Here is a 23,482-nt window from a genome sequence, read left to right as displayed (position 1 = left end):
GGAGTAGCAATTCTCATATCAGACAAAATAGACTTTAAAATAAAAACTATTACAAGAGACAAAGAAGGACACTACATAATGATCCAGGGATCGATCCATGAAGAAGATATAACAATTGTAAATATTTATGCACCCAACATAGGAGCACCTCAATACATAAGGCAAATACTAACAGCCATAAAAGGGGAAATCAACAGTAACACAATCATAGTAGGGGACTTTAACACCCCACTGTCACCAATGGACAGATCATCCAAAATGAAAATAAATAAGGAAACACAAGCTTTAAATGATACATTGCAAAAGATGGATTTACTTGATATTTATAGGACATTCCACCCAAAAACAACAGAATACACATTTTTCTCAAGTGCTCATGGAACATTCTCCAGGATAGATCATATCTTGGGTCACAAATCTAGCCTTGGCAAATTTAAGAAAATTGAAGTCGTATCAAGTATCTTTTCTGACCACAACGCTATAAGACTAGATATCAATTACAGGAAAAGATCTGTAAAAAATACAAACACATGGAGACTAAACAATACACTACTTAATAACGAAGTGATCACTGAAGAAATCAAAGAGGAAATCAAAAAGTACTTAGAAACAAATGACAATGGAGACACAACGACCCAAAACCTATGGAATACAGCAAAAGCAGTTCTAAGAGGGAAGTTTATAGCAATACAATCATACCTTAAGAAACAGGAAGCATCTCGAATAAACAACCTAACTTTGCACCTAAAGCAATTAGAGAAGGAAGAACAAAAAACCCCCAAATTTAGCAGAAGGAAAGAAATCATAGAGATCAGATCAGAAATAAATGAAAAAGAAATGAAGGAAACGATAGCAAAGATCAATAAAAGTAAAAGCTGGTTCTTTGAGAAGATAAATAAAATTGATAAACCATTAGCCAGACTCATCAAGAAAAAAAGGGAGAAGACTCAAATCAATAGAATTAGAAATGAAAAAGGAGATGTAACAACGGACTCTGCAGAAATACAAAAGATTATTAGAGATTACTACAAGCAACTCTATGCCAATAAAATGGACAACCTGGAAGAAATGGACAAATTCTTAGAAATGCACAACCTGCCGAGACTGAACCAGGAAGAAATAGAAACTATGAACAGACCAATCACAAGCACTGAAATTGAAACTGTGATTAAAAATCTTCCAACAAACAAAAGCCCAGGACCAGATGGCTTCACAGGCAAATTCTATCAAACATTTAGAGAAGAGCTAACACCTATGCTTCTCAAACTCTTCCAAAAGATAGCAGAGGGAGGAACACTCCCAAACTCATTCTATGAGGCCACCATCACCCTGATACCAAAACCAGACAAAGACATCACAAAGAAAGAAAACTATAGGCCAATATCACTGTTGAACTTAGATGCAAAAATCCTCAACAAAATACTAGCAAACAGAATCCAACAGCACATTAAAAGGATCATACACCATGGTCAAGTGGGGTTTATTCCAGGAATGCAAGGATTCTTCAATATACGCAAATCAATCAACGTGATACACCATATCAACAAACTGAAGGAGAAAAACCATATGATCATCTCAATAGATGCAGAGAAAGCTTTTGACAAAATTGAACACCCATTTATGATAAAAACCCTGCAGAAAGTAGGTATAGAGGGAACTTTCCTCAATATAATAAAGGCCATGTATGACAAACCCACAGCCAGCATTGTTCTCAATGGTGAAAAACTGAAACCATTTCCACTAAGATCAGGAACAAGACAAGGTTGCCCACTCTCACCACTCTTATTCAACATAGTTTTGGGAGTTCTAGCCACAGCAATCAGAGAAAATAAAGAAATAAAAGGAATCCAAATAGGAAAAGAAGAAGTAAAGCTGTCACTGTTTGCAGATGACATGATACTATACATAGAGAATGCTAAGGATGCTACCAGAAAACTACTAGAACTAATCAATGAATTTGGTAAAGTAGCAGGATACAAAATTAATGCACAGAAATCTCTGGCATTCTTATACACTAATGATGAAAAATCTGAGAGGGAAATTAAGAAAACACTCCCATTTACCATTGCAACAAAAAGAATAAAATATCTAGGAATAAACCTACCTAAGGAGACAAAAGACTTGTATGCAGAAAACTATAAGACACTGATGAAAGAAATTAAAGATGATACAAATAGGTGGAGAAATATACCATGTTCTTGGATTGGAAGAATCAACATTGTGAAAATGACTCTATTACCGAAAGCAATCTACAGATTCAATGCAATCCCTATCAAATTACCACTGGCATTTTTTACAGAACTAGAACAAAGAATTTCACAATTTGTATGGAAACACAAAAGACCCCGAATAGCCAAAGCAATCTTGAGAACGAAAAATGGAGCTGGAGGAGTCAGGCTCCCTGACTTCAGACTATACTACAAGGCTACAGTAATCAAGACAGTATGGTACTGGCACAAAAACAGAAATACAGATCAATGGAACAGGATAGAAAGCCCAGAGATAAACCCACACACATATGGTCACCTTATCTTTGATAAAGGAGGCAAGGATATACAGTGGAGAAAAGACAGCCTCTTCAATAAGTGGTGCTGGGAAAACTGGACAGCTACCTGTAAAAGTATGAAATTAGAACACTCCCTAACACCATACACAAAAATAAACTCAAAATGGGTTAAAGACGTAAATGTAAGGCCAGACACTATCCAACTCTTAGAGGAAAACATAGGCAGAACACTCTATGACATAAATCACAGCAAGATCCTTTTTGACCCATCTCCTAGAGAAATGGAAATAAAAACAAAAATAAACAAATGGGACCTAATGAAACTTAAAAGCTTTTGCACAGCAAAGGATACCATAAATAAGACCAAAAGACAACCCTCAGAATGGGAGAAAATATTTGCAAATGAAGCAACTGACAAAGGATTAATCTCCAAAATTTATAAGCAACTCATGCAGCTCAATAACAAAAAAACAAACAACCCAATCCAAAAATGGGCAGAAGAACTAAATAGACATTTCTCCAAAGAAGATAGACAGATTGCCAACAAACACATGAAAGAATGCTCAACATCATTAATCATTAGAGAAATGCAAATATGAGATATCATCTCACACCGGTCAGATTGGCCATCATCAAAAACTCTAGAAACAATAAATGCTGGAGAGGGTGTGGAGAAAAGGGAACCCTCTTGCACTGCTAGTGGGGATGTAAATTAACACAGCCACTATGGAGAACAGTATGGGGGTTCCTTAAAAAACTAAAAATAGGGCTTCCCTGGTGGCGCAGTGGTTGACAGTCCGCCTGCCAATGCAGGAGACACGGGTTCGTGCCCTGGTCCGGGAAGATCCCACATGCCGCGGAGCGGCTGAGCCCATGAGCCATGGCCGCTGGGCCTGTGCGTCCGGAGCCTGTGCTCCGCAACAGGAGAGGCCACAACAGTGAGAGGCCCGCATACCGCAAAAAAAAAAAAAAAAAAAACCTAAAAATAGAACTACCATATGACCCAGCAATCCCACTACTGCGCATATACCCTGAGAAAACCATAATTCAAAAAGAGTCATGTACCAAAATGTTTATTGCAGCTCTATTTACGATAGCCAGGACATGGAAGCAACCTAAGTGTCCATCAACAGATGAATGGATAAAGAAGATGTGGCACATATATACAATGGAATATTACTCAGCCATAAAAAGAAATGAAACTGAGTTATTTGTAATGAGGTGGATAGACCTGGAGTCTGTCATACAGAGTGAAGTAAGTCAGAAGGATAAAAACAAATACCGTATGCTAACACATATATATGGAATCGAAAAAAAAAAAAAAATGTCATGAAGAGAGTAGTGGTAGGATGGGAATAAAACACAGACCTACTAGAGCATGGACTTGAGGATATGGGGAGGGGGAAGGGTAAGCTGTGGCGATGTGAGAGAGTGGCAGGGACATATACACATTACCAAATGTAAATTAGATAGCTAGTGGGAAGCTGCCGCATAGCACAGGGAGTTCACCTCTGTGCTTTGTGACCACCTAGAGGGGTGGGATAGGGAGGGTGGGAGGGAGGGTGACACAAGAGGGAAGAGTTATGGGAACATATGTATATGTATAACTGATTCACTTTGTTGTAAAGGAGAAACTCACACACTATTGTAAAACAGTTATACTCAAATAAAGATGTTAAAAAAATAAAATAAAAAATAAAATTTAAAAAAAAAATGAGGACCCTTTGAATGCATTTCCATCTTCCACAGTTGTCAGAAACATGTTTGTTGATGTTGTATCCATTCTCTTGTTGCCATAGTGATGCTAAGTAACAAACAATCCCAGGTTCTCTGTGGCATCCAAAATAAGCACAGCTAACACATCTGTGGGTCTGCTGTAGACTGGCGGATCAAAGCTGGGGTGGTTCTGCTCCTTTGTCTCATCTTCCTGTAGAGTCCAGCAGACCTACCAGGATGTATTCTCACTGTGAAGGCACAGGGACAAGGGATCCAGCCCTACTGCTGCACAAATAGGCTTCAAGCCTCCACTATGTCAGGTCTATTAATGTCCCATTGACCAAAGCCAGTCACATGACTAAGCCCAAGGTCAAGGGGTGGGGAAATCTGTCCCCCACCCTCTGTGAGTCCAAGCACGTCCTCTGGTCAAGCCAAATTTGGTAGAAAGGGATGTACTTTCCTCCCCTGGAAGGAGCTTATAAGTGTGTATGGTAGCAAAAAATTGTAACAGTTTTACATATCAAACAATAGAAAGATGCTTAGATAAAATATAATGCATGTAGGCAGTAAATACAAAGCAGCCATTTAAAGTAATGTAGAAAGTGTATGATGTCACTGAAAATTATTCCTGCCATAAATGGGGGAAAGCAGATCATGAAATCACATATGTTGTTCTCAATTTTGAGAAAAACTATGTATATTCCTATTTCAGTAAGTTAAAGATGTATGCCAAATTGTTAATGATCCTGTGGTGAGATTGTGGAATATTTTAATTTTCTATTTCTAGTCCTATGACCCTTCAAAATTTCCTATCAGGAAAATGTTATTTTTGTAATAAGAAAAACATCATTTTGAACTGTGTTAGATGCAAAAATTAAGATGAGAGGCTGTTATTAATTTCCTTTTTTCTAACCTTTCAATAGGCAGCAAGGTGATAGAGAACGGCCTTCTCTTCAAAGAACTTCTGCAGACTCCAAATTTTCGAATTACAGTGGTGGATGACGCAGACACGGTTGAACTGTGCGGTGCTCTGAAGGTAAAGCAGCCTTGATATTTCTGCTCACAGGAGGAGTGATCACACAGGGCCACTGCTAGCATCATTGCAGCCAGTCCTGAAGAATGGCCTCTGTGTTCTGTGCACGTACTTCTGGGGAGAATAGTGAATTGGCAGCCTTGTTTATCACTTCCTGCTTTGCCCCAGCCTTTCCCTGGTTAGATTTCCTGTCTCACCCATGGTTGGCTTTTATTTGTAAATCTGGGAGAAGGGTGGGTTTTTGTTCTTTGGGAAATTGACAGCATTAACATTTGGAAAACCAGGGACTACTTTGATTGTGGAGTCTTACCTGGGAGTGAAGTATTCTATTAATTTATACATTTCTCCTACTTACTATCTTGAGCAGGAAGAGGAACTTGGTCCCTCTGAATGATGCTACTCTATTGGTTTGATGGTGTGGTTAGTTGTTGTTTTTAAAGGAAAAAAACAATCTGCTGCTGACAGGTCTTTCTAAGAACAGCTTTATCTTTGCCTGTAAAGGGAAAAAATCAGATTAAAGAACCAGCTTCTATTGGCTAGTGGCTTGGGAGGGTCCAGGGAAGTTTCCCCACTTGGTCTTAGGCTCCTGACTTGTTCCCCTCTGCCTTTAAAAGTTGTGGTCAGGGTCCCTCTATCCTGACTATGGGGAACAGCCCACGGGAAGCTGGGCTGCAACCTCTCATCCTTCTCCCCTTGGAATCAGAGCTGCCTTAGCTGCCATCTCAAAAAAAAAAAAAAGGAAAAATAAAGAGCTTCCATGTGAATGGATAACCCCTTTGAGTCACTTTTGAGTAATTTCTTTTGTAGCAGAAGTGGCCTTTCAGGAATTTGAGCACCTAGGGTAGAAAATTAAGTAATCTGGCATTCGCCTCACTTTGTTGGGTGAAAATTGCAAAGATCATAAGAATGCAGGGGAGACCAGTCCAAAGAGTGCCTTCCCATGCTTTCTCCAAAGTGTACACCTTTTTTTCCTGGTCAGAATTGAAAACCATTTTGTAGAATTAATATCGTGTGTGTATGTGTGGTCACGTCTCCATACAATGAGAATTTAAAAAATTTGAAGCCAACGAAAGACTTGGGCTCCCAGGCAGTCCATCTTTTTGAATGCTGGTGGGGGATTCTCACATTGCACACGGCCTGCTATACATTTAAGATGCTGGCTTTGGCTGTGTTGTTTGAGATTTTTATGTGTTTTTAATAGTCCTTCATTAAACTAATGACAACTCGCCAGCAGTGGCACCATGAAGGCCTGATTGCTCAGCATGGTCTGTGTGCTCCAAAGCTGTCTTGAAGTGACTGGGTTATTTTCCGTGGTGGATGGGGAAGCTGTGAGAACCCACCCAGAACATAGGAGCAGGGGGAGAAGAAAGATACTAGATTGAGGGCTCTGGAGAAGTTTCTGCTGATGGGACCACATGCTGGTCCTGTGTCTGAACTGAGCATGGCTTTTCATGTCTGTTGGCAGGAAGCCTCCCGCTACCCATGATAGAGTGGTTCGTGGGGGGCAGAGGCAGATGGGGGTTGAGGACCATTTATCGTCCTTCTCCTGGCTTTCCTTTAAAACAGGATCAGTTACCATCATTGCCGCCGGCTTGCATCAGAGCTAGGAGTTTTAAAAACTGAGAAACAGGTGCTTTGGCAGTAATTGAGTCTAACCATTCCCACTGGACAGATAAGGAGATAAGAGAGCCAAAGAGTAAATGACTCAACCGGCTGTATAAAAAATTAAATTAAATTAAATTTTGAAAAAAATAAAGAGTAAATGACTCAAACTTAGCAAATGTTAGCATGGTCAGAATGTGATCATGGATTTTAAGATTCAGTCCGGTGTTCTTTTGTTAACTCTGAACGACCTGACTTTTCTGGTTGGTGTCCAGGCAGTTGAATGAAATGAAATGAAGCCCTCCCTTGCTAGAGCCTGCCCAACCAGGGCAAATGGGCATGTGTTTCTCTGATTATGTAATTAATCATTTTGTTGTTTTCTTCCTGATTATAAAAGGTAGTTTCACACAACAGAGAGGTGTAGAGAAGCAAGTGAAAATGACTGACAGTCCCTACATCCTGAGATAATCACTATTAATGTTTGTTGTCTCCCCTGTCAGTCTTTTTAGCAAGTACACGTTTGTGTAGGTCCCCTTTTTAAAACAAAAAGTGGATCTTACTGTTCAAGCAGTTTATGTTTTACTTTTTAAAAAAAATTTATTTTGTTGAAGTATAGTTGACTTAACAATGTTGTGTTAATTTCTGCTGTATGACAAAGTGATTCAGTTACACACATATATGCATTCTTTTTTGCATGTTTTACTTTTTCCACATGAACAACCTTTAGTAATCTTCTCCACACTAAACAAATTTTTGAAGTACATTTTTTTTTGTGTGCTCAAAAACATGAGGGCATTTGACTTACCAAAAAGTAGAAAAGGAGGAAGGACTTCCCTGGTGGCGCAGTGGTTGGGAGTCCACCTGCCGATGCAGGGGACACAGGTTTGTGCCCCGGTCCGGGAAGATCCCACATGCCGTGGAGCGGCTGGGCCTCTGAGCTATGGCCGCTGAGCCTGCGCGTCTGGAGCCTGTGCTCCGCAACAGGAGAGGCCACAACAGTGAGAGGCCTGCATACTACAAAAAAAAAAAAAAAAGGAGGGAGAAAGATAACTTCCTTACAAGGATAAAAAAAAATTCAAAATGCAAAATCATGTTGTACCAGTGCATCTTACTGCTTCAGATTGTCCTTCACCTCTTAGCTAAATTAATCTCTTTATCAATACGGGAGTATTCCTTTTGTTTTGTTTTTTTTTTAAATTTTATTTATTTATTTATTTTTGGCCATGTTGGGTCTTCGTTTCTGTGTGGGGGCTTTCTCTAGTTGCAGCAAGCGGGGGCCATTCCTCATCGCGGTGCGCAGACCTCTCACTGTCGCGGCATCTCTTGTTGTGGAGCACAGGCTCCAGATGCATAGGCTCAGTAGTTATGGCTCAGAGGCCTAGTTGCTCTGCGGCATGTGGGATCTTCCCAGACCAGGGCTCGAACCCATGTCCCTTGCATTGGCAGGCAGATTCTCAACCACTGTGCCACCAGGGAAGCCCCGGGAGTAATCCTTTTTAAATATCTACTTTATTTAGGTATAATTCATGTATATTAAACTGCATCCAGTTAAATATATAATGCAGTGGGTTTTAACAGTTGGTTGTATATACCCTGAAAATCATCACCACAATACAGAACATTTCCATCACCCCCAAACAATTCTGTATGTCTTTTTTTGGGTAAATTTATTTATTTATTTATTTATTTTTGGCTGCGTTGGGTCTTTGTTGCTATGCGTGGGCTTTCTCTAGTTGCCGCAAAACGGGGGCTTCTCTTCGTGGTGATGAGTGGGCTTCTCATTGCAGTGGCTTCTCTTTTTGAGGAGCATGGGCTCTAGGCACATGGGCTTCAGTAGTTGTGGCACGCAGGCTCAGTAGTTGTGGCTCGCAGGCACTAGCGCACGGGCTCAGTAGTTGTGGCACACGGGCTTAGTTATTCTGCGGCACATGCAATCTTCCCAGATCAGGGCTTACCTGTGTCCCCTGCGTTGGCAGGCAGATTCTTAACCACTGCGCCACCAGGGAAGCCCACGTATATGTCTTTTTATAGTTCACCCCTCTCTCCCAAGCCAGTAGCCACTGATCTGCTTTTGTACACTATAGAATTTTTATAATGGAGTTGTGCAATGTGTACTCTTCTGTGTCTGGCTTCTTTCACTAGCAGTGAATTTTTGTTTTAATGTAAAGTTTAAGAGGTACTTCATATAGAAAAGTACAGAAACCATAAGTGTACAGCTCAACCTATGTTATTTTTTTATTTAATTAATTAATTTATTTTTGGCTGCATTGGGTCTTTGTTGCTGCACGAGGCCTTTCTCTAGTTGTGGAGAGCAGGGCCTACCCTGCATTGAGGTGTGCAGGCTTATTGCGGTGGCTTCTCTTGTGGAGCACGGGCTCTAGGCACGTGAGCTTCAGTAGTTGTGGCACGCGGGCTCCAGTAATTGTGATGTGCAGGCTAAGTAGTGGCACACGGGCTAAGTTGATCTGCGGCATGTGGGATCTTGCCAGACCAGGGCTCGAACCCCTTTCCCCTGCATTGGCAGGCAGATTCTTAACCACTGCATCACCAGGGAAGTCCTCAACCTATGTTATTTTTAATAAATACTTTCCAGGATTAAGTTTCATTAACAGAGACCCAAAATAATAGTGGCTGGGACTTCCCGGGTGGTATAGTGAGTGGTTAGGAATCCACCCACCAATGCAAGGGACAGGATTTTGAGCCCTGGTCCAGGAAGATCCCACGTACCGCAGGGCAACTAAGCCCTTGCGCTACTACTGAGCCCATGCGCCACAATTACTGAAACCCGTGCCTAGAGCCCATGCTCCACAACAAGAAAAGCCACCACAATTAGTCCGCACACTGTAACGAGGAGTAGCCCCCGCTCACCGCAACTAGAGAAAGCCTACATGCAGCAACAAAGACCCAACACAGCCAAAAATTAAAAATAAATAAATTTATGTAAATAAATAAAACCTGTGCATTAAAACCAGATTGAGTTTCACAAACAATTAAAACAAAAAATAGCGGCTAAGCAAGGTAGAAGTTTATCTCTTTCTTGTGTTAAAATCCTGAATCCATATGACAGCTCCAGTCCACCAAATCCTCAGGGACCCAGGCTCCTTCCAGCTCACAAGGTATGACTCTTGTACTTGTATTCCAAGATGGTGACCAGAGCTCCAACCGTCACATCTGCCTTCCAGGCAGCAGGGTGAAAAAAAGGATAAAGGACATGTGGCAGCTGGCTTTTAAGACAGGTTCTGGGAGTCACAGTGTAACACTTTGGCTTCATCTTAATGGGCATTTAGTACTTAATTGTGTGACTACGCCTGCTGCAGGGGAGGTTGGGAAATTTCCCCCTCTCTCTGTGTAGCCATATACTTGCATGAAAATCAGGAACTCTAGGACTCAGGAAGAAAAGGAGAGTAGATTGGGAGATACACCTATTACCTGTGCCACAGAGGCTCGGCATTCTTTGTAGGGTTGTCTGTGGTGAGGCTCACCACCCTAATTGCTGGGCGTGTAGGTTTCCTCCGGGGCTTTGGCTGTGATGAATGTACTGTGGGCCACAGCCTGGTGCCCGGTCTCAGCCAGGGCCACATGTGGCTGTGTGTGTTTACATGCAAATTAATTGAAACTTTAAAAAACAGTTTCTGAGTCACAGTAGCCCCATTTCAGACTCAGTAGCCACATTAGTCTTCAGTGAGTCTCAGCAGCTAGTGGCTACTCTGTTGGACGAGCAGATAGCAAACATTTACGTCATCGCAGAAACTTCTCTGCTGGACAACACTGCTCTCGCTAAGGCGGCTTCTCATCAGGGTGTGCAGCCTGGTGGGCTGAGAGTGGGCTTGACTTTGTGCCTCCTAGACATCTCAGCCAGGTGGCCTTACACAGTACCCAACCTGCAAACCATACGTGGTACCTCGGCGTAGTTAGCCTACACTTTTCAGGTTTCTGCGAGGCGAGGTCAGATGTCCTCGGAGGTGGCCTCAGGAAGAGTCAGGCAGGTTGTTGGACTTACAGAAAATACTGACTTGGGTTTCAGCAGGGCCATTCTCTCTAGGTGGTGAGAGTGTTTTCATAAACTGCGGGTCACATGGGCTGCTCCTCCAGTTTTGTAGTCTTTTCATGGAGGTTGGGAGCGAAAGAAACTGAGCCCTATCCAACCCGCCCTGATTCAGGATTGCAGAGACCGCACTTCGCGGAGGATGATTGCCTCTGAGTATTGCTATCACCCGGGAAATGGGCAGGGGCTTAAGGATGACTGTCTTCTGAAAATCATGGTATTTTTAGCTCTGTGTTTAAAATAGTGAATAAATTTTCACTATTCACATGAATAGTTTAAAGCAGATTTTTTTTTTTTTTTTTTTTTTTTTTTTTTTGTGTGGTACGCGGGCCTCTCACTGTTGTGGCCTCTCCCATTGCGGAGCACAGGCTCCGGACGCGCAGGCCTAGCGGCCATGGCTCACGGGCTTAGTTGCTTCACGGCATGTGGGATCTTCCCGGACCAGGGCACGAACCCGTGTCTCCTGCATCTGCAGGCGGATTCTCAACCACTGCGCCACCAGGGAAGCCCTAAAGCAGATTTAAATGCCCAGCAGATAGTGATAAATTTCACAGCTGAGCGATCTCAGAGGACATCTGTTCGGGTGCTATTCAGACATGATCTAACAAGCTCAGTGTGTTTAGTTTTCTTTTGACAGTGATAAGTGGTAGGTGAGAGAGTGAGGATTTCAGGATGCATCATATGGTGATTAAATGGGCCCAGGGTCCCCTTAGAAGGGAGGGGTTGACTCTGCAGCGGCCCCTCTTCCCCGTGGTGGGGAGGCCAGACATCCAGGGGAAACTGGGAGGTGGTCCGAACCTGTGTGCCCCTGGGCCACGGGCAACCTCCTCTGCCTTTTCTCTGAGCGCAGTGACATAGAAGGTTAGAAGCACGCTTTGGAGCTCAGGGCTCATGCAGTACAGCTCCTGCTTGGATGCTTCCAGTGACTGAGAGCGCACTCCCTTTGCTTTGGTCTTTTCCATTGGGTGGGGTCAACTCTTCTTGTTAGAAAGTTCTTGTCTTGCTGTGCTGGCCCCTGTGCCTTCCACTCACTGGCCTGGAGCAGCCTTGTGTGTTCTGCTCCCTGGAGAGAACTAGGAAGCTGGGCTGCCAGGGCTCAAAACCCAGCTCTCCTGATCCTGACTGTACAACCTTGGGTGGGCTACTTACCCCAGGTGCCTGAGTTTCCTTGCCTCTCACTGTGTGTAGTAACAGGACCTGCCTTGTTGGAACATTGTGAAGATTAAATCAGTTAATAATATATGAAGCACTTAGAAACAGTTCATTAAGTTTAACTTTTTTTTTTAACATCTTTATTGAAGTATAATAGCTTTACAATGATGTGTTAGTTTCTGCTGTATAACAAAGTGAATCAGCTATACATATACATATATCCCCAAATCTCCTCCCTCTTGCATCTCCCTCCCACGCTCCCTATCCCACCCCTCTAGGTGGTCACAAAGCACCCAGCTGATCTCCCTGTGCTATACGGCCGCTTCCCACTAGCTATCTATTTTACGTTTGGTAGTATATATATGTCCATGCCACTCTTTCACTTCGTCCCAGCTTACCCTTCCCCCTCCCCATATCAATAAGGTTAACTTTTGTTGTTATTTTTATTATTCCTTCCCATAAATCTTTTCTCCTAGGCCTCCCGCTTTTGCCTTCTGAGCCTCCATGCAGGCCCAAGAGGCAGTCCTCTTTGATATCTGGTTGCAGAGGTCTCAGGAAGGTCTCTTGGACCCAGAGAGGGGTGGGAGTGGCCAGGCCACATTTGCCGTACCATGGAAGCAGTAGGGGACAGGGAGCAGTGGGCCCGTGGAGCCAGGCACCAGGGGTGTGTCCCATGTGCATCACTTACCAGCCGGGCGTTCTTGGCAAGCCGTTGACCCTCGGTGAGCCAGCCAGAGGGACAGGCACACATTTGCCGGGGTTGCCATGAGAATTTGGATGAGACCGTGTGTGCAGTGGCCTGGTGGGCTCACTGTAGGCGCTTCGTAAATAATCCGTAGGAGCCCCTTGTTGAATGGAAGTCCGTGTTATGTCCCATCCAGTCTGTAGATGTTGGCTGGGGTTGGTTTGTCAAGTGACCTCCAGAGTGGGTCGCGTTGTGAGGAAGGGGGCGCGGGGCACAGAGACACAGCCCAGGAGGCATCAGAGAGCCATTTCCATAATCTAACCATTTGGAAGCTAGGCCTTGGCATGTTGCCATGGTAACTTCGATAAAACCATTTGGTGGGCTCACCAACAGTTGACTTCGTCGTCTCTGTGGTCAGTCCCTCTGCACGTTCTTAGGTGTCTCTCTGTTGCCCCAGGGGTGTCCCACTGTCTGCAGTCCCGGGGCAGGCCCCAACTGAGCCAGATTCCCTGGAGGAATGTCATCACCAGAAGAGCCTTGAGAGATCTCGTCCAAGCCCTGAATTTAACAACCAAGGCCAAGAAGGCTCAGACAGGTGGAGTGATTATCCCAAGGTCACACAGCGACAAGGCAGACTGAGAACCAGAAGCCCTCTGGATGTCATGTGTGTGCCCCTCGTATCTCCCTACGTGCTTCCTCAGTTTGGCTGCTATGCCAGGAGGGGTGACTGGGCCTGTTTGAGCCCAGCCTTGGGTGTTCTCTCGCTCCTGGTCTCTGCACAGTGTCCCATCTCAAAGGTCCAGCTGTTCCATCCCAGCTCAGCAGCTCTGGGGCAGAGCCGCAGAATGGATCCCCGTTCACCTGTCAGCATCTCTCCAGCTCCTTCACTCTGCCTCTCCCCTCTCCTCTGCATGTGATGCTGCCAGACGCCAAGTGCGCCCGGCCAGGAATCGCCCTCCCCCCATCCCTGTGCACACGCAGCAGGTGCTCGGGGCTGGTGGTTGCCGTCAGGGAGCTGCTGAGACCTACAGTCTGCATTGCCTGTGTGGTGGGAAGGACTGGAGAAGCTTACAGGTACAGGCAGAGGTGGTACCTTATGAAAACATGCTCCTGGGTCTGGAGGCTGGATTCCTCAGCTCAGCTGTAGCAGCTGGGGTCTGCGTGGATCCTGGCCTTTGCAGAGGAGTAGCCAGAGTAACGACTGATGTGATTGCTGAGGAAGGGAAGGTTCATTTAGGGCCCCTGCCTTCTGGCCCCTCATTCAGCTGTCTTCATCTCCTGCCACTCAGGGAGCCAGGAAAGGGTCCTGCTCTGTTGGAAGCCCACCGAAGCTTCTAGAGGGCTCATGGGAACTTTTTCATCTGAAGTGGCCGCGTCCTATCAGGGTGAGCCTGGCCGCATCAGTGCTGTGTTTGATCTGTTTATAAAAAACTGCATACCAACCAGAGAAGACATTTTTCCTCCCCGGGTCATTCCATTTTCTACCTTATCCCTCAGATTTTATAGTCCTGAATGTTTATTAAAATGTTCTCTTTAATTAATTTTTAAAAAATTAGGGGGAGTGAGGAAGAAATGCACTTATTTTAGCTTATTTCTCATTGTTACTAACTTGGCTTCATAGTTTAAAGTCTCTTAAGGCACAAATCCATATATAGGCATCAGGTATTATGGCAAAATGCTTGTGTGGTTATACAGAGGCAAAATACTTGCATTTTTTCCTGCATTGAGTGCGCTTGGAGAGGGAGCTGGTAACATGGAAGGAGCTGGGAACCTGAGGGTTGACTGGTGTCCCAAACAAGTCCACCCCTCCACTGCCACCCCCCATCACCTCCACTCAGGCATTACTTGGCATATGTGATTGTCTGGTTTTATATAAGATTTGAGACCCAGTTCAGATGCCACTTCCTCCATGCAGGTTTCCCTGCTTTGAAATGAAGCTTCTCCGCGCAATCTCGTCCTTCTGTCTCCTGATGTGCTTTTCTATGTCTTTTCCCAGTGATATTGTCAACTCCTTGAGGATGCCCTGTGTCTAATTCTATCTTTGCAGCCCCCCACCCCCTGAGGGCACCCTCAGCCCCTCCAGGGTCCAGCGGGGCTTCCCACAGTGCATGCTCAGTACACATGGGTTGAAATGAGACCCAACCTTCAGTACCTCTTACAGAATATCGCTTTCTGCTGAGCATCATTGTGACTTGTGCACAGGTTTTATTTTCCTGCTAAGTTGGGGGTGGCGAACTTTTTCCAGAAGAGCCCGTTAGAATATGTGGGCTTTGCAGACCTCTTTACAGGTCTCTGCACAACTACTCAGATCTGTTGACAGCACACAGGCAACCACAGACAGTATGTAACTGAACGGGGGTTCCTGGTTTCCAGTACATTACTTATAACACTTGGCCCTAATTTGCTGACCCCTGAACTAGGTTATCAGCTTCTGAAGAGGCAAGTCTGTGTCTGATCTGCCTGGTGTCCAGCATAGAGCCATGCAACAACCCAGCGCTTCAGAACATTTAGGGATTATTAAATTTATTTATTTATTTACTTACTTATTTTTGGCTGAGTTGGGTCTTCGCTGCAGTGCGCGGGCTTCTCATTGTGGTGTCTTCTCTTGTTGCGGGTCACGGGCTCTAGAGCGCAGGCTCAATAGTTGTGGCGCACAGGCTTAGTTGCTCCGTGGCACGTGGGATCTTCCCGGACCAGAGATCAAACCCATGTCCCCTACATTGGCAGGTGGGTTCTTAACCACTGCACCACCAGGGAAAACCCAGGGATTATTAAATGAAACAAAAGGCAGAAACTTGATCTGCACATATGCATTCATCATCACGCAGCACTTCTGACCCAGGTACGCTCCCAACAGAAATGCCTGCTCACGGCCACCAGAGGTCATGTACCAGGTGTCATAGCAGAGCCATTTGTAATGGCTCCAAACTGGAAACTACCCCAATGCCAATCAACAGAACAGATAAGTTGCAGTATATTTGCAAAGTGGAATATAACGTAGCAATGAAAATAAATGCATTATGTGTAAAAATACGGCTGAAGCTCACAAACGTGATGTCAAATTGAGACAGAGAAGATAGGAAGGATTACACCCTGTATGATTCTATTCATATAAAGTTTAAGGACAAGGAAAGTAAACCTGTGCCATTAGAAGTCAGGAGAGAGGTTACCTTTGGTGCAGGGGTGACCAGGAGAAGGTCAGAGGGGGCTTCCTGGCTTACACTCTGGTGTACACTGGTTACATTCTACTCCTTGATCAGGGTGCTGGTTACACAGGTGTGTCTGGTTTGTGAAAATTCATCAAGCTGTGCACTTACGATTTGACTACTTTTCTGTGAATGTTATAGTTGAATAAAGCATTTGATTTATTCAACTATAAAAGAAAAAAAAAGCCGTTTGTTCAAACAGTATTTGACCAGAGACTACCATCCACCGTTCCCATTCTGGCTGATGCCTCCCTCTGAGCACAGGTGTGGGCTCTTTGCCCTGTGAATGGGAATATGGGAGCCTGGTCCCTTCTTTCTACTCTCTCTCTCTCACGGGTACAAAAGCAGAACCCCGGGTCGTGGGACTTCCCTAGTGGTCCAGTGGTTAAGACTCCGAGCTCCCAATGCAGGGGGCCTGGGTTCAATCCCTGGTCGGGGAACTAGATCCCGCATGCTGAAACTAAAAGATCCCACACACAGCAATGAAGATCCCGCATGCTGCTACTAAGACCCGGCACAGCCAAATAAATAAATAGATGTTAAAAAAAAAAAAAAAAAAAGAACCCTGGGTCACGTGGGACCCAGGGGAGCCAGTGTCCCTGCCTTCCCTGCATTCTCTCCCCCAGCGGGCGTGTGACGGCATCCCTGGGCTTCTTGTCTCCTTTGTAGAACATCGTGGCCGTGGGAGCCGGGTTCTGCGACGGCCTCCACTGTGGCGACAACACCAAAGCCGCTGTCATCCGCCTGGGGCTCATGGAAATGATCTCCTTTGCCAGGATCTTCTGCAAGGGCCAGGTGTCCACGGCCACCTTCCTGGAGAGCTGCGGCGTGGCTGATCTGATCACCACCTGCTATGGGGGCCGGAACCGCAGGGTGGCCGAGGCCTTTGCCAGGACCGGAAAGGTAGCCCCCGGTGTGGGATCCCAGGCTGGGGAGAGCCGCTGTCCTGGGGGTGGAGGCTGTGTGTGCTGGGCTTCTCCTGCTAACCCCACATCTGCCTTTGCTTAAAAGCGCCTCAGTCCTACACCCTCTGCCTTGTACGTCATTATCTTTTCTTGGCTTGCAGCCCTCCTCCCCGACTCTGCTCTTAAAATAAGTGATGCTCTAGATTTTACAGGAGATTGTTTTCATCCTTTGTTTTTAAGACCATCGAAGAATTGGAAAAGGAGATGCTGAATGGGCAGAAGCTGCAAGGACCTCAGACTTCGGCCGAGGTGTACCGCATACTCAAACAGAAGGGGCTGCTCGACAAGTGAGTGTCCCACTGTCCACGAGGCCAGAGGAGCGGCTATCATCCCCCCGCCTTGCTTACGACCCCCAGCCTGGTCAGCGCGTGAGCACAGGCATTTGATGAGTGTGTGCAGAAAGTTATTGGATTAGTTCCATCCTTTGTGTGATGTGAGGGTCTATGGCAGGAAACATCTGCCTACCCTGAAAATGAGCATTTACACAAAACACAAAACGAGGGAGGGAGGCTCAGCGCTGTAGGGCATAGCACAAAATAGGAAGTTTGAGATTCTGGCTTGTCCTGCAGGGTGTTTGGTAAGAGCTACGTGACATACATTTTAGATTTTTAAAAAAGATTACTTTGTCTTTTTAATAAAAAGATATAGCCTTGTTAATGAAATGTCAAACAATGCAGAAAAGAAGGAAGGACAAGTTCCCCCCAGGACTCCAGCACTAGAGGTGCCCTGTTTAAGGTGTGATGAGCAGCCTCGTAGTCTCCCCACCCATCCTCTGCTGCCTGTCCAGGCGGGTCACATGTTAGAGGTGGCTTGGATCAGCTTGCTCTGCTGAGGGATGGAGGGAGGAAGCCCCGTAGTCCCACAGAAGCTGCCCAGCGTCTGAGGCTGCCCCAGCCCTTCCTCTTGTTGATTTGCTAAGCCTGTCTCCATAATCACGATACCACCACACCACCCAGTAAATGCTTGTGTGGTACATTCTGGACATCCTTAACTCTCCTGTAATAGTCTGGAGAGGTGGGTGCCTGGGAGAGTAGGGAGCTGGTCCCCAGCGTGCACTTCTCTGCATGGGGAGGTGGGTCAGGGGTCTGCCATCAGCTCCCTTACCCTCTATGGGTAAGTCTAGATGCTGCTGGTCCCAAGCACCTGCATCTTGATCCTGCCGCCTGCGTCCAGCTCTTCCGCTTGTTCAGCCATCCAGTTCCCTATTGGAAGTTAGAAATGAGGGGCAACAGAGCATTTGTCTTCCGTCCTTAATTTGCATTTGATTTTTTTGAAACGGCTTTCAGTGCCAGCCAGGCAGAGGGGAGAGTCCTAAACAAGCCTCGGAGGAGGAGAACTACCTTTTAATCATGATTAAAAGGAAAATGCCCATGACATGCATGGTTTTCCTTACCTATTTAATATTTAACAGCAGACACTGATGGGTCTGTGTGTGATTGGGGCTACTTTAATGACGGTTAAGTCTTTATCAGGAATTTTTGTTTTAAGTCTTAAAAAAAATACCTGGGTGTTTGATGATGGTGAGTCTCTCCCAATCACAGTTTTAAAGTGGCATCTGTGTGCAACCAAGATGGAGTCCTACGATCCCACAGTATACAGATAGGATAGGGTCCTGTCCTTTGATAGGATTCTATGAGTTGACACATTGGCCAGTGTGAGTCTGTGTGTGTTGTCTAACTACTGGAGGATACAGGCTGGAACAGGTGTTCTGGGATCAGTACCTGCCTGTTTAAAAGCAAGTGTGACCAAGCAGGAGAAACCTGCCTCTCCACAGTCATGTCCCATTTTCTTCTGATTAGAAATTGACCCGGCCATCCCTGTGCTTAGTGAGGTCACTGCTGGATTGAGGGGCACCTGCCCTTCTCCCAGGCCTAGTGTCGAGTCCCATGGGTCCATCCCCCACTGCACCTGCCCCCAGTGGCACAAGTAGAGCCAAGTCCTGCTATTCTCCCTTTGTACCGCCACTTACCTGGATTTCTTTCTTTTCCATTCCAGCCATCACCATGCTGGTCTTCCTCCATTTCCTTCTCCTTTCCCTGCTATAGAAAGCGCTGAGCAGGAGGCCAGTGGCCTTGTGTCTCATTAGCTGTGTGGTCTTGGGCAGGTCATGTTTTTAGCTGCTCTGTGCCGTTTATCCACAAAGTCAAAGTCGTAGACCAGATGACTGCTGTGGTCACCTCTAACTCAGAGAGGCCTCCTGCTCTTAGAGAAGGAGGTCCACAGGCCTTAGGTTGGCATCTCAGTTGAGTACCAACTTTGTTTCCAACATTGTGTCCTGTGACCCCTGCTTTATTGGAAGCAGACCTCTCTTGGCCCCAACCGCCTCCTTCTCAGACTCCTGTGCGCATCTCTCCTGCTGTTTGGCCTGCCTGGACACCCCCTTATGAGCATCTCAACCATCATCGCCCACAAGGCAAGCCAGGTCTGTCCTCAGAGAACCTCTTTCGTATCTTCCAGATACAAATCATTTTCCCTGCTTTGACCTTACTGTGTAGAGCAGCAGCCAGCAAACTTTCTCTGTAAAGAATCAGATAACAAAGATTTCATCTTTGTAGACCACATACAGGACTCTGCCCTATAGTCTTTGTTTCTGTTCATAGCTCTTTAAAAAGGTAAAAATGGGGCTTCCCTGGTGGCGCAGTGGTTGAGAATCCGCCTGCCGATGCAGGGGACATGGGTTCGTGCCCCGGTCCAGGAAGATCCCATATGGCGCGGAGCGGCTGGGCCCATGAGCCATGACCACTGAGCCTGTGCATCCGGAGCCTGTGCTCCGCAACGGGAGAGACCACGACAGTGAGAGGCCCGCGTACCACAAAAAAAAAAAATTGAAAAAAATAAAAAGGTAAAAATGATTCTTAGCCTACAGATGGCACAAAAACAAGTTACAGGCCATACTTGCTTCATAGGCCATGGTTTGCCAACCCCTGTTTTAGACACTATTGCTGCTAATGTGTTATGGACTTATTGCATAAACTTACAATTTTACTTTTATTTTTCAAACTTGGTGGGTGGGGGCACATGCTTTTGTCAGAAAAGAAAATTAAAGTCATACAAAAAGGCGCATAGGTTAAAGTGGGTCCTGATCCCTACCCCAGATGGAGGTGGCTTTCTCAGGGTTCAGTGAACTTTCCACATGGCCCTTTTGTTTGTTTGATGGGTAGCGAACTCCACAGTCTGCTTTGTCCCTTTTCATCACTTCAGAATTTTTTTGGGGGGGGGCCATGCCATGCAGCATGTGGCTTCTTAGTTCCCCAAGCTGGGATCGAACCTGTGCCCCCTACATTGGAAGTGTGGAGTCTTAACCACTGGACTGCCAGGGAAGTCCCCTAGGATGTATTTTGAAAATCATTCCACATCTGTACCTAGAGGTCTCATTTAATGGCTGCAGAACATTCCATGGTGTGGGAGAACCTCAGTTTATTTATTAACCAATCTTCTCTTGATAGACATTAAGACATTAATAGACATTGTTGGGGTTTTTCTGCTGTTGTGAAATTTGCTTTATTTAATGTCCTTGTGCCTGTGTCTTTATTACCATGTGTGAGTATCAGGTGTTTGTATTAGTCTGCTTGGGCTGCCACAGCAAAATGCCACAGACGGAGTGGCTCACACAACAGAAATGTGTTTCTCGCAGTTATAGAGGACAGAAATCGAAGGTGTCGGCAGGGTTGACCTCTCTGAAGCCTCTTCTCTCCGCGTCTTCTCGTGGTCGCCCCTCTGTACGTCTGAGTCCTAGTCTCCTTTTCTTATGAGGACTGCAGCCGTATTGGTTTAGGGCCCATCTTTTTTTTTTTTTTTTGGCCACACCACCCGGCGTGTGGTATCTTAGTTCCCTGATCAGAGATCGAACCCAAGCCTCCTGCATTGGAAGGAAGAGTCTTAACCACTGGACTGCTGGGAAAGTCCCACGGTCCATCTTAATGAACCCTTTTCACTTAATTACCTCCTTCAGTGCCCTGTCTCCAAATATCGTCATTCTGAGGGGCTGGAGCATTGGGTGAGTTTGGGGGAAGGGTACAGTCAGCCCATAACAGTGTTGTAAGCTCCTTGAGGGCTGGGGCCTCATTTATAATAATGCACATCCCTGCTCATGATTGAGGCCTGACACATCTAAGCCCTCAGTATCCATCAGTAGGATAGCTGATTTATTTGGTTTATGACCATTTTTAAATAAAATATTATCTTTTGTCTTCCTTTCACTTTTTTTTTGTGTGTGTGTGTGTGTGGTACGCGGGCCTCTCACTGCTGTGGCCTCTCCCGCCGCGGAGCACAGGCTCCGGACACGCAGGCTCAGCGGCCATGGCTCACGGGCCCAGCCGCTCCACGGCATGTGGGATCCTCCTGGACCGGGGCACGAACCCATGTCTCTTGCATTGGCAGGTGGACTCTCAACCACTGCGCCACCAGGGAAACCCGTTCCTTTCACTTTTTGAAAAAAAATATTTATTTTGGGGGAAGTATTGTTGCTGTGCAATATTATATGCTACAGGTATACAGTATAGTGAATCACAATTTTTAAAGGTTATACTCCATTTACAGTTATTATAAAATATTGGCTATATTCCTCATGTTACAAAATATATGCATGTAGCTTATTTTATACATAATAGTTTGTACCTCCTGTTCTCCCACTCCTGTATTGCCCCTCCCCACTTCCCTCTCCTCGTCCCCTCTGGTAACCACTAGTTTGTTCTCTATATCTGTGAGTCTGCTTCTTTCTTTGTTATATTCACTTGTTTGTTGTATGTTTTAGATTCCACATATAAGTCATATGGTACAGTATTTGTCTTTCTCTGACTTATTTCACTTAGCATAATACCCTCCAAGTCCATTTGCTGCAAATGGCAAAATTTCATTCTTTTTTATGGTTGAGGAGTATTTCGTTGTTTATATGTACCACATCATCTTTATCCATTCATCTGTTGATGACCATTTAGGTTGCTTCCATATTTTGGCAATTGTAAATAATGCTGCTATGAATATTGGGGTGCATGTATCTTTTCAAATTAGTGCTTTTGTTTTTTTCAGATATATGCCCAGTAGTGGGATTGCTGGGTCGTATGGTAGTTCTATTTTTAGTGTTTTGAGAAACCTCCATACTGTTTTCCACAGTGGCTCTACCAATTTACATTCCCACCAACAGGACTGTAAATATTTTCCACATCCTGGCCAACATTTGTTATTCGTGTTCCTTTTGATGATGGCCATTCTGACAGGTGTGAAGTGATATCTCATGGTGGTTTTGATTTGCATTTCCCTGATGATTGAGCATCTTTTCATGTGCCTGTTGGCCATCTGCATCTCCTCTTTGGAAAAAGGTATATTCACTTCTGCCCATTTTTTAATCGGGTTGTTTGTTTTCTTGTTGAGTTGTATGAGCTGTTTATACATGTTGGATATTAACCCCTTATTGGTCATACCATTTGCAAATATCTTCTCCCATCCACTAGGTTGTCTTTTCATTCTGTTTATGGTTTCCTTGTCCTCCTTTCACTTCTAACCTTCTTTAGAGAGTTCCCCAAACTTATCTAATTGGCTTTGTAGCATTTTAAAATTTAGAAAATAGCATTTAGACGGGCATTATAACCTAGTGGTTGAGTGTTGGCTACAAAGTCAGAAACTGTGCCTCAGTTTCCTCATCTGTAGAGTGGAGATAATATTATCTTCCTCATAGGGCAGTTGTGAGGGTTAAATAAATTACTTACTGATAGAAATCCCCCCTCTCCCTACCTCTGTATCACTTGTTAACATCTCACCTACAGAACACATTTTGGAAATGGCTGGTCATGAAAATTGCTCTTGACTTCAAGAGCAACGCCCAGTTAAAATGCTTTGAACTGTAGGGTTATTTTTCTCACATAACAAAGAATCTGGAGGTGGACATTATTGGTGTTGGCTCAGCACCTCTGGATTAGAAGCTTAGCGATCTTGTTAACCTTCCCTCAAAGCCTCAAGATGGCTCCAGCAGCTCCAAGCATCACATACACAACTGCACTCAGGGGCAGGGAGCAAGGGCAGCCTGGGTAGCAGATTTTTCCTCCAGTGCCTCTCAAGAAGAGAAAGATCTTCCCCAGAAACTCTCCCAGATGTATTGTGTCTTGCTGGCTACAAATTACTGGGCCAATTCTAGGTGAAAGAAAGGCTGAGAAAATGAGCTTTAGGCTATTTCCAATCTCGATAAGGAGAGAAGGGGTTTGGGAATGGTTTCGGGTGGCCACTTACCACCTGCCACCCTGCTTGAGGGACATACAAGTTGTTCTCATCTTAGGAAGAGGAAAACTCAGCCATGGAAGGGGTTGAAATCTCCAGGCTCTAACTCCCATTCACAAGAATTTATTCAACAAATACTCACTGAGCACCTGCCCCTTGCCTGCACTGGGCCAGGCTGTGCTGATGCGGAGGTGAACAAACTATAGACTTGGACCCTGTACTCTCGAACAGTCTGGGGCCCAGTGGCCACCCTGTGGCTGCATTTATAAGCTGTTTATTTATTGCACATCCACCATTATGTCAAGTGTCGTACTGTCCACCTTACACGTAAGTCAGTTACTACAATAATCTTGAGTGTCCAG

At 45.1% G+C, this 23,482-nt stretch overlaps 1 protein-coding gene across 1 annotated transcript in view; it reads left to right on the top strand.

Annotated features, from left to right (window-relative positions):
• GPD1L (glycerol-3-phosphate dehydrogenase 1 like) overlaps positions 1-23,482 on the top strand; it is a 67,432-nt gene that overhangs the window by 40,103 nt on the left and 3,847 nt on the right. The window contains exons 5-7 of the mRNA XM_059077397.2: positions 5,146-5,258; positions 16,615-16,848; positions 17,091-17,197. Of these exons, the coding sequence (XP_058933380.1) occupies positions 5,146-5,258; positions 16,615-16,848; positions 17,091-17,197 (454 nt within the window). The remainder of the gene's footprint in view (positions 1-5,145; positions 5,259-16,614; positions 16,849-17,090; positions 17,198-23,482) is intronic.

This window comes from Kogia breviceps, chromosome 10 (genome assembly GCF_026419965.1).
Source record: "Kogia breviceps isolate mKogBre1 chromosome 10, mKogBre1 haplotype 1, whole genome shotgun sequence".
NCBI classification, from domain to species: domain Eukaryota; kingdom Metazoa; phylum Chordata; class Mammalia; order Artiodactyla; family Physeteridae; genus Kogia; species Kogia breviceps.
The sequence above is the reverse complement of the archived record's forward strand: the minus strand, read 5'-3'. Positions and strand labels throughout refer to the sequence as shown.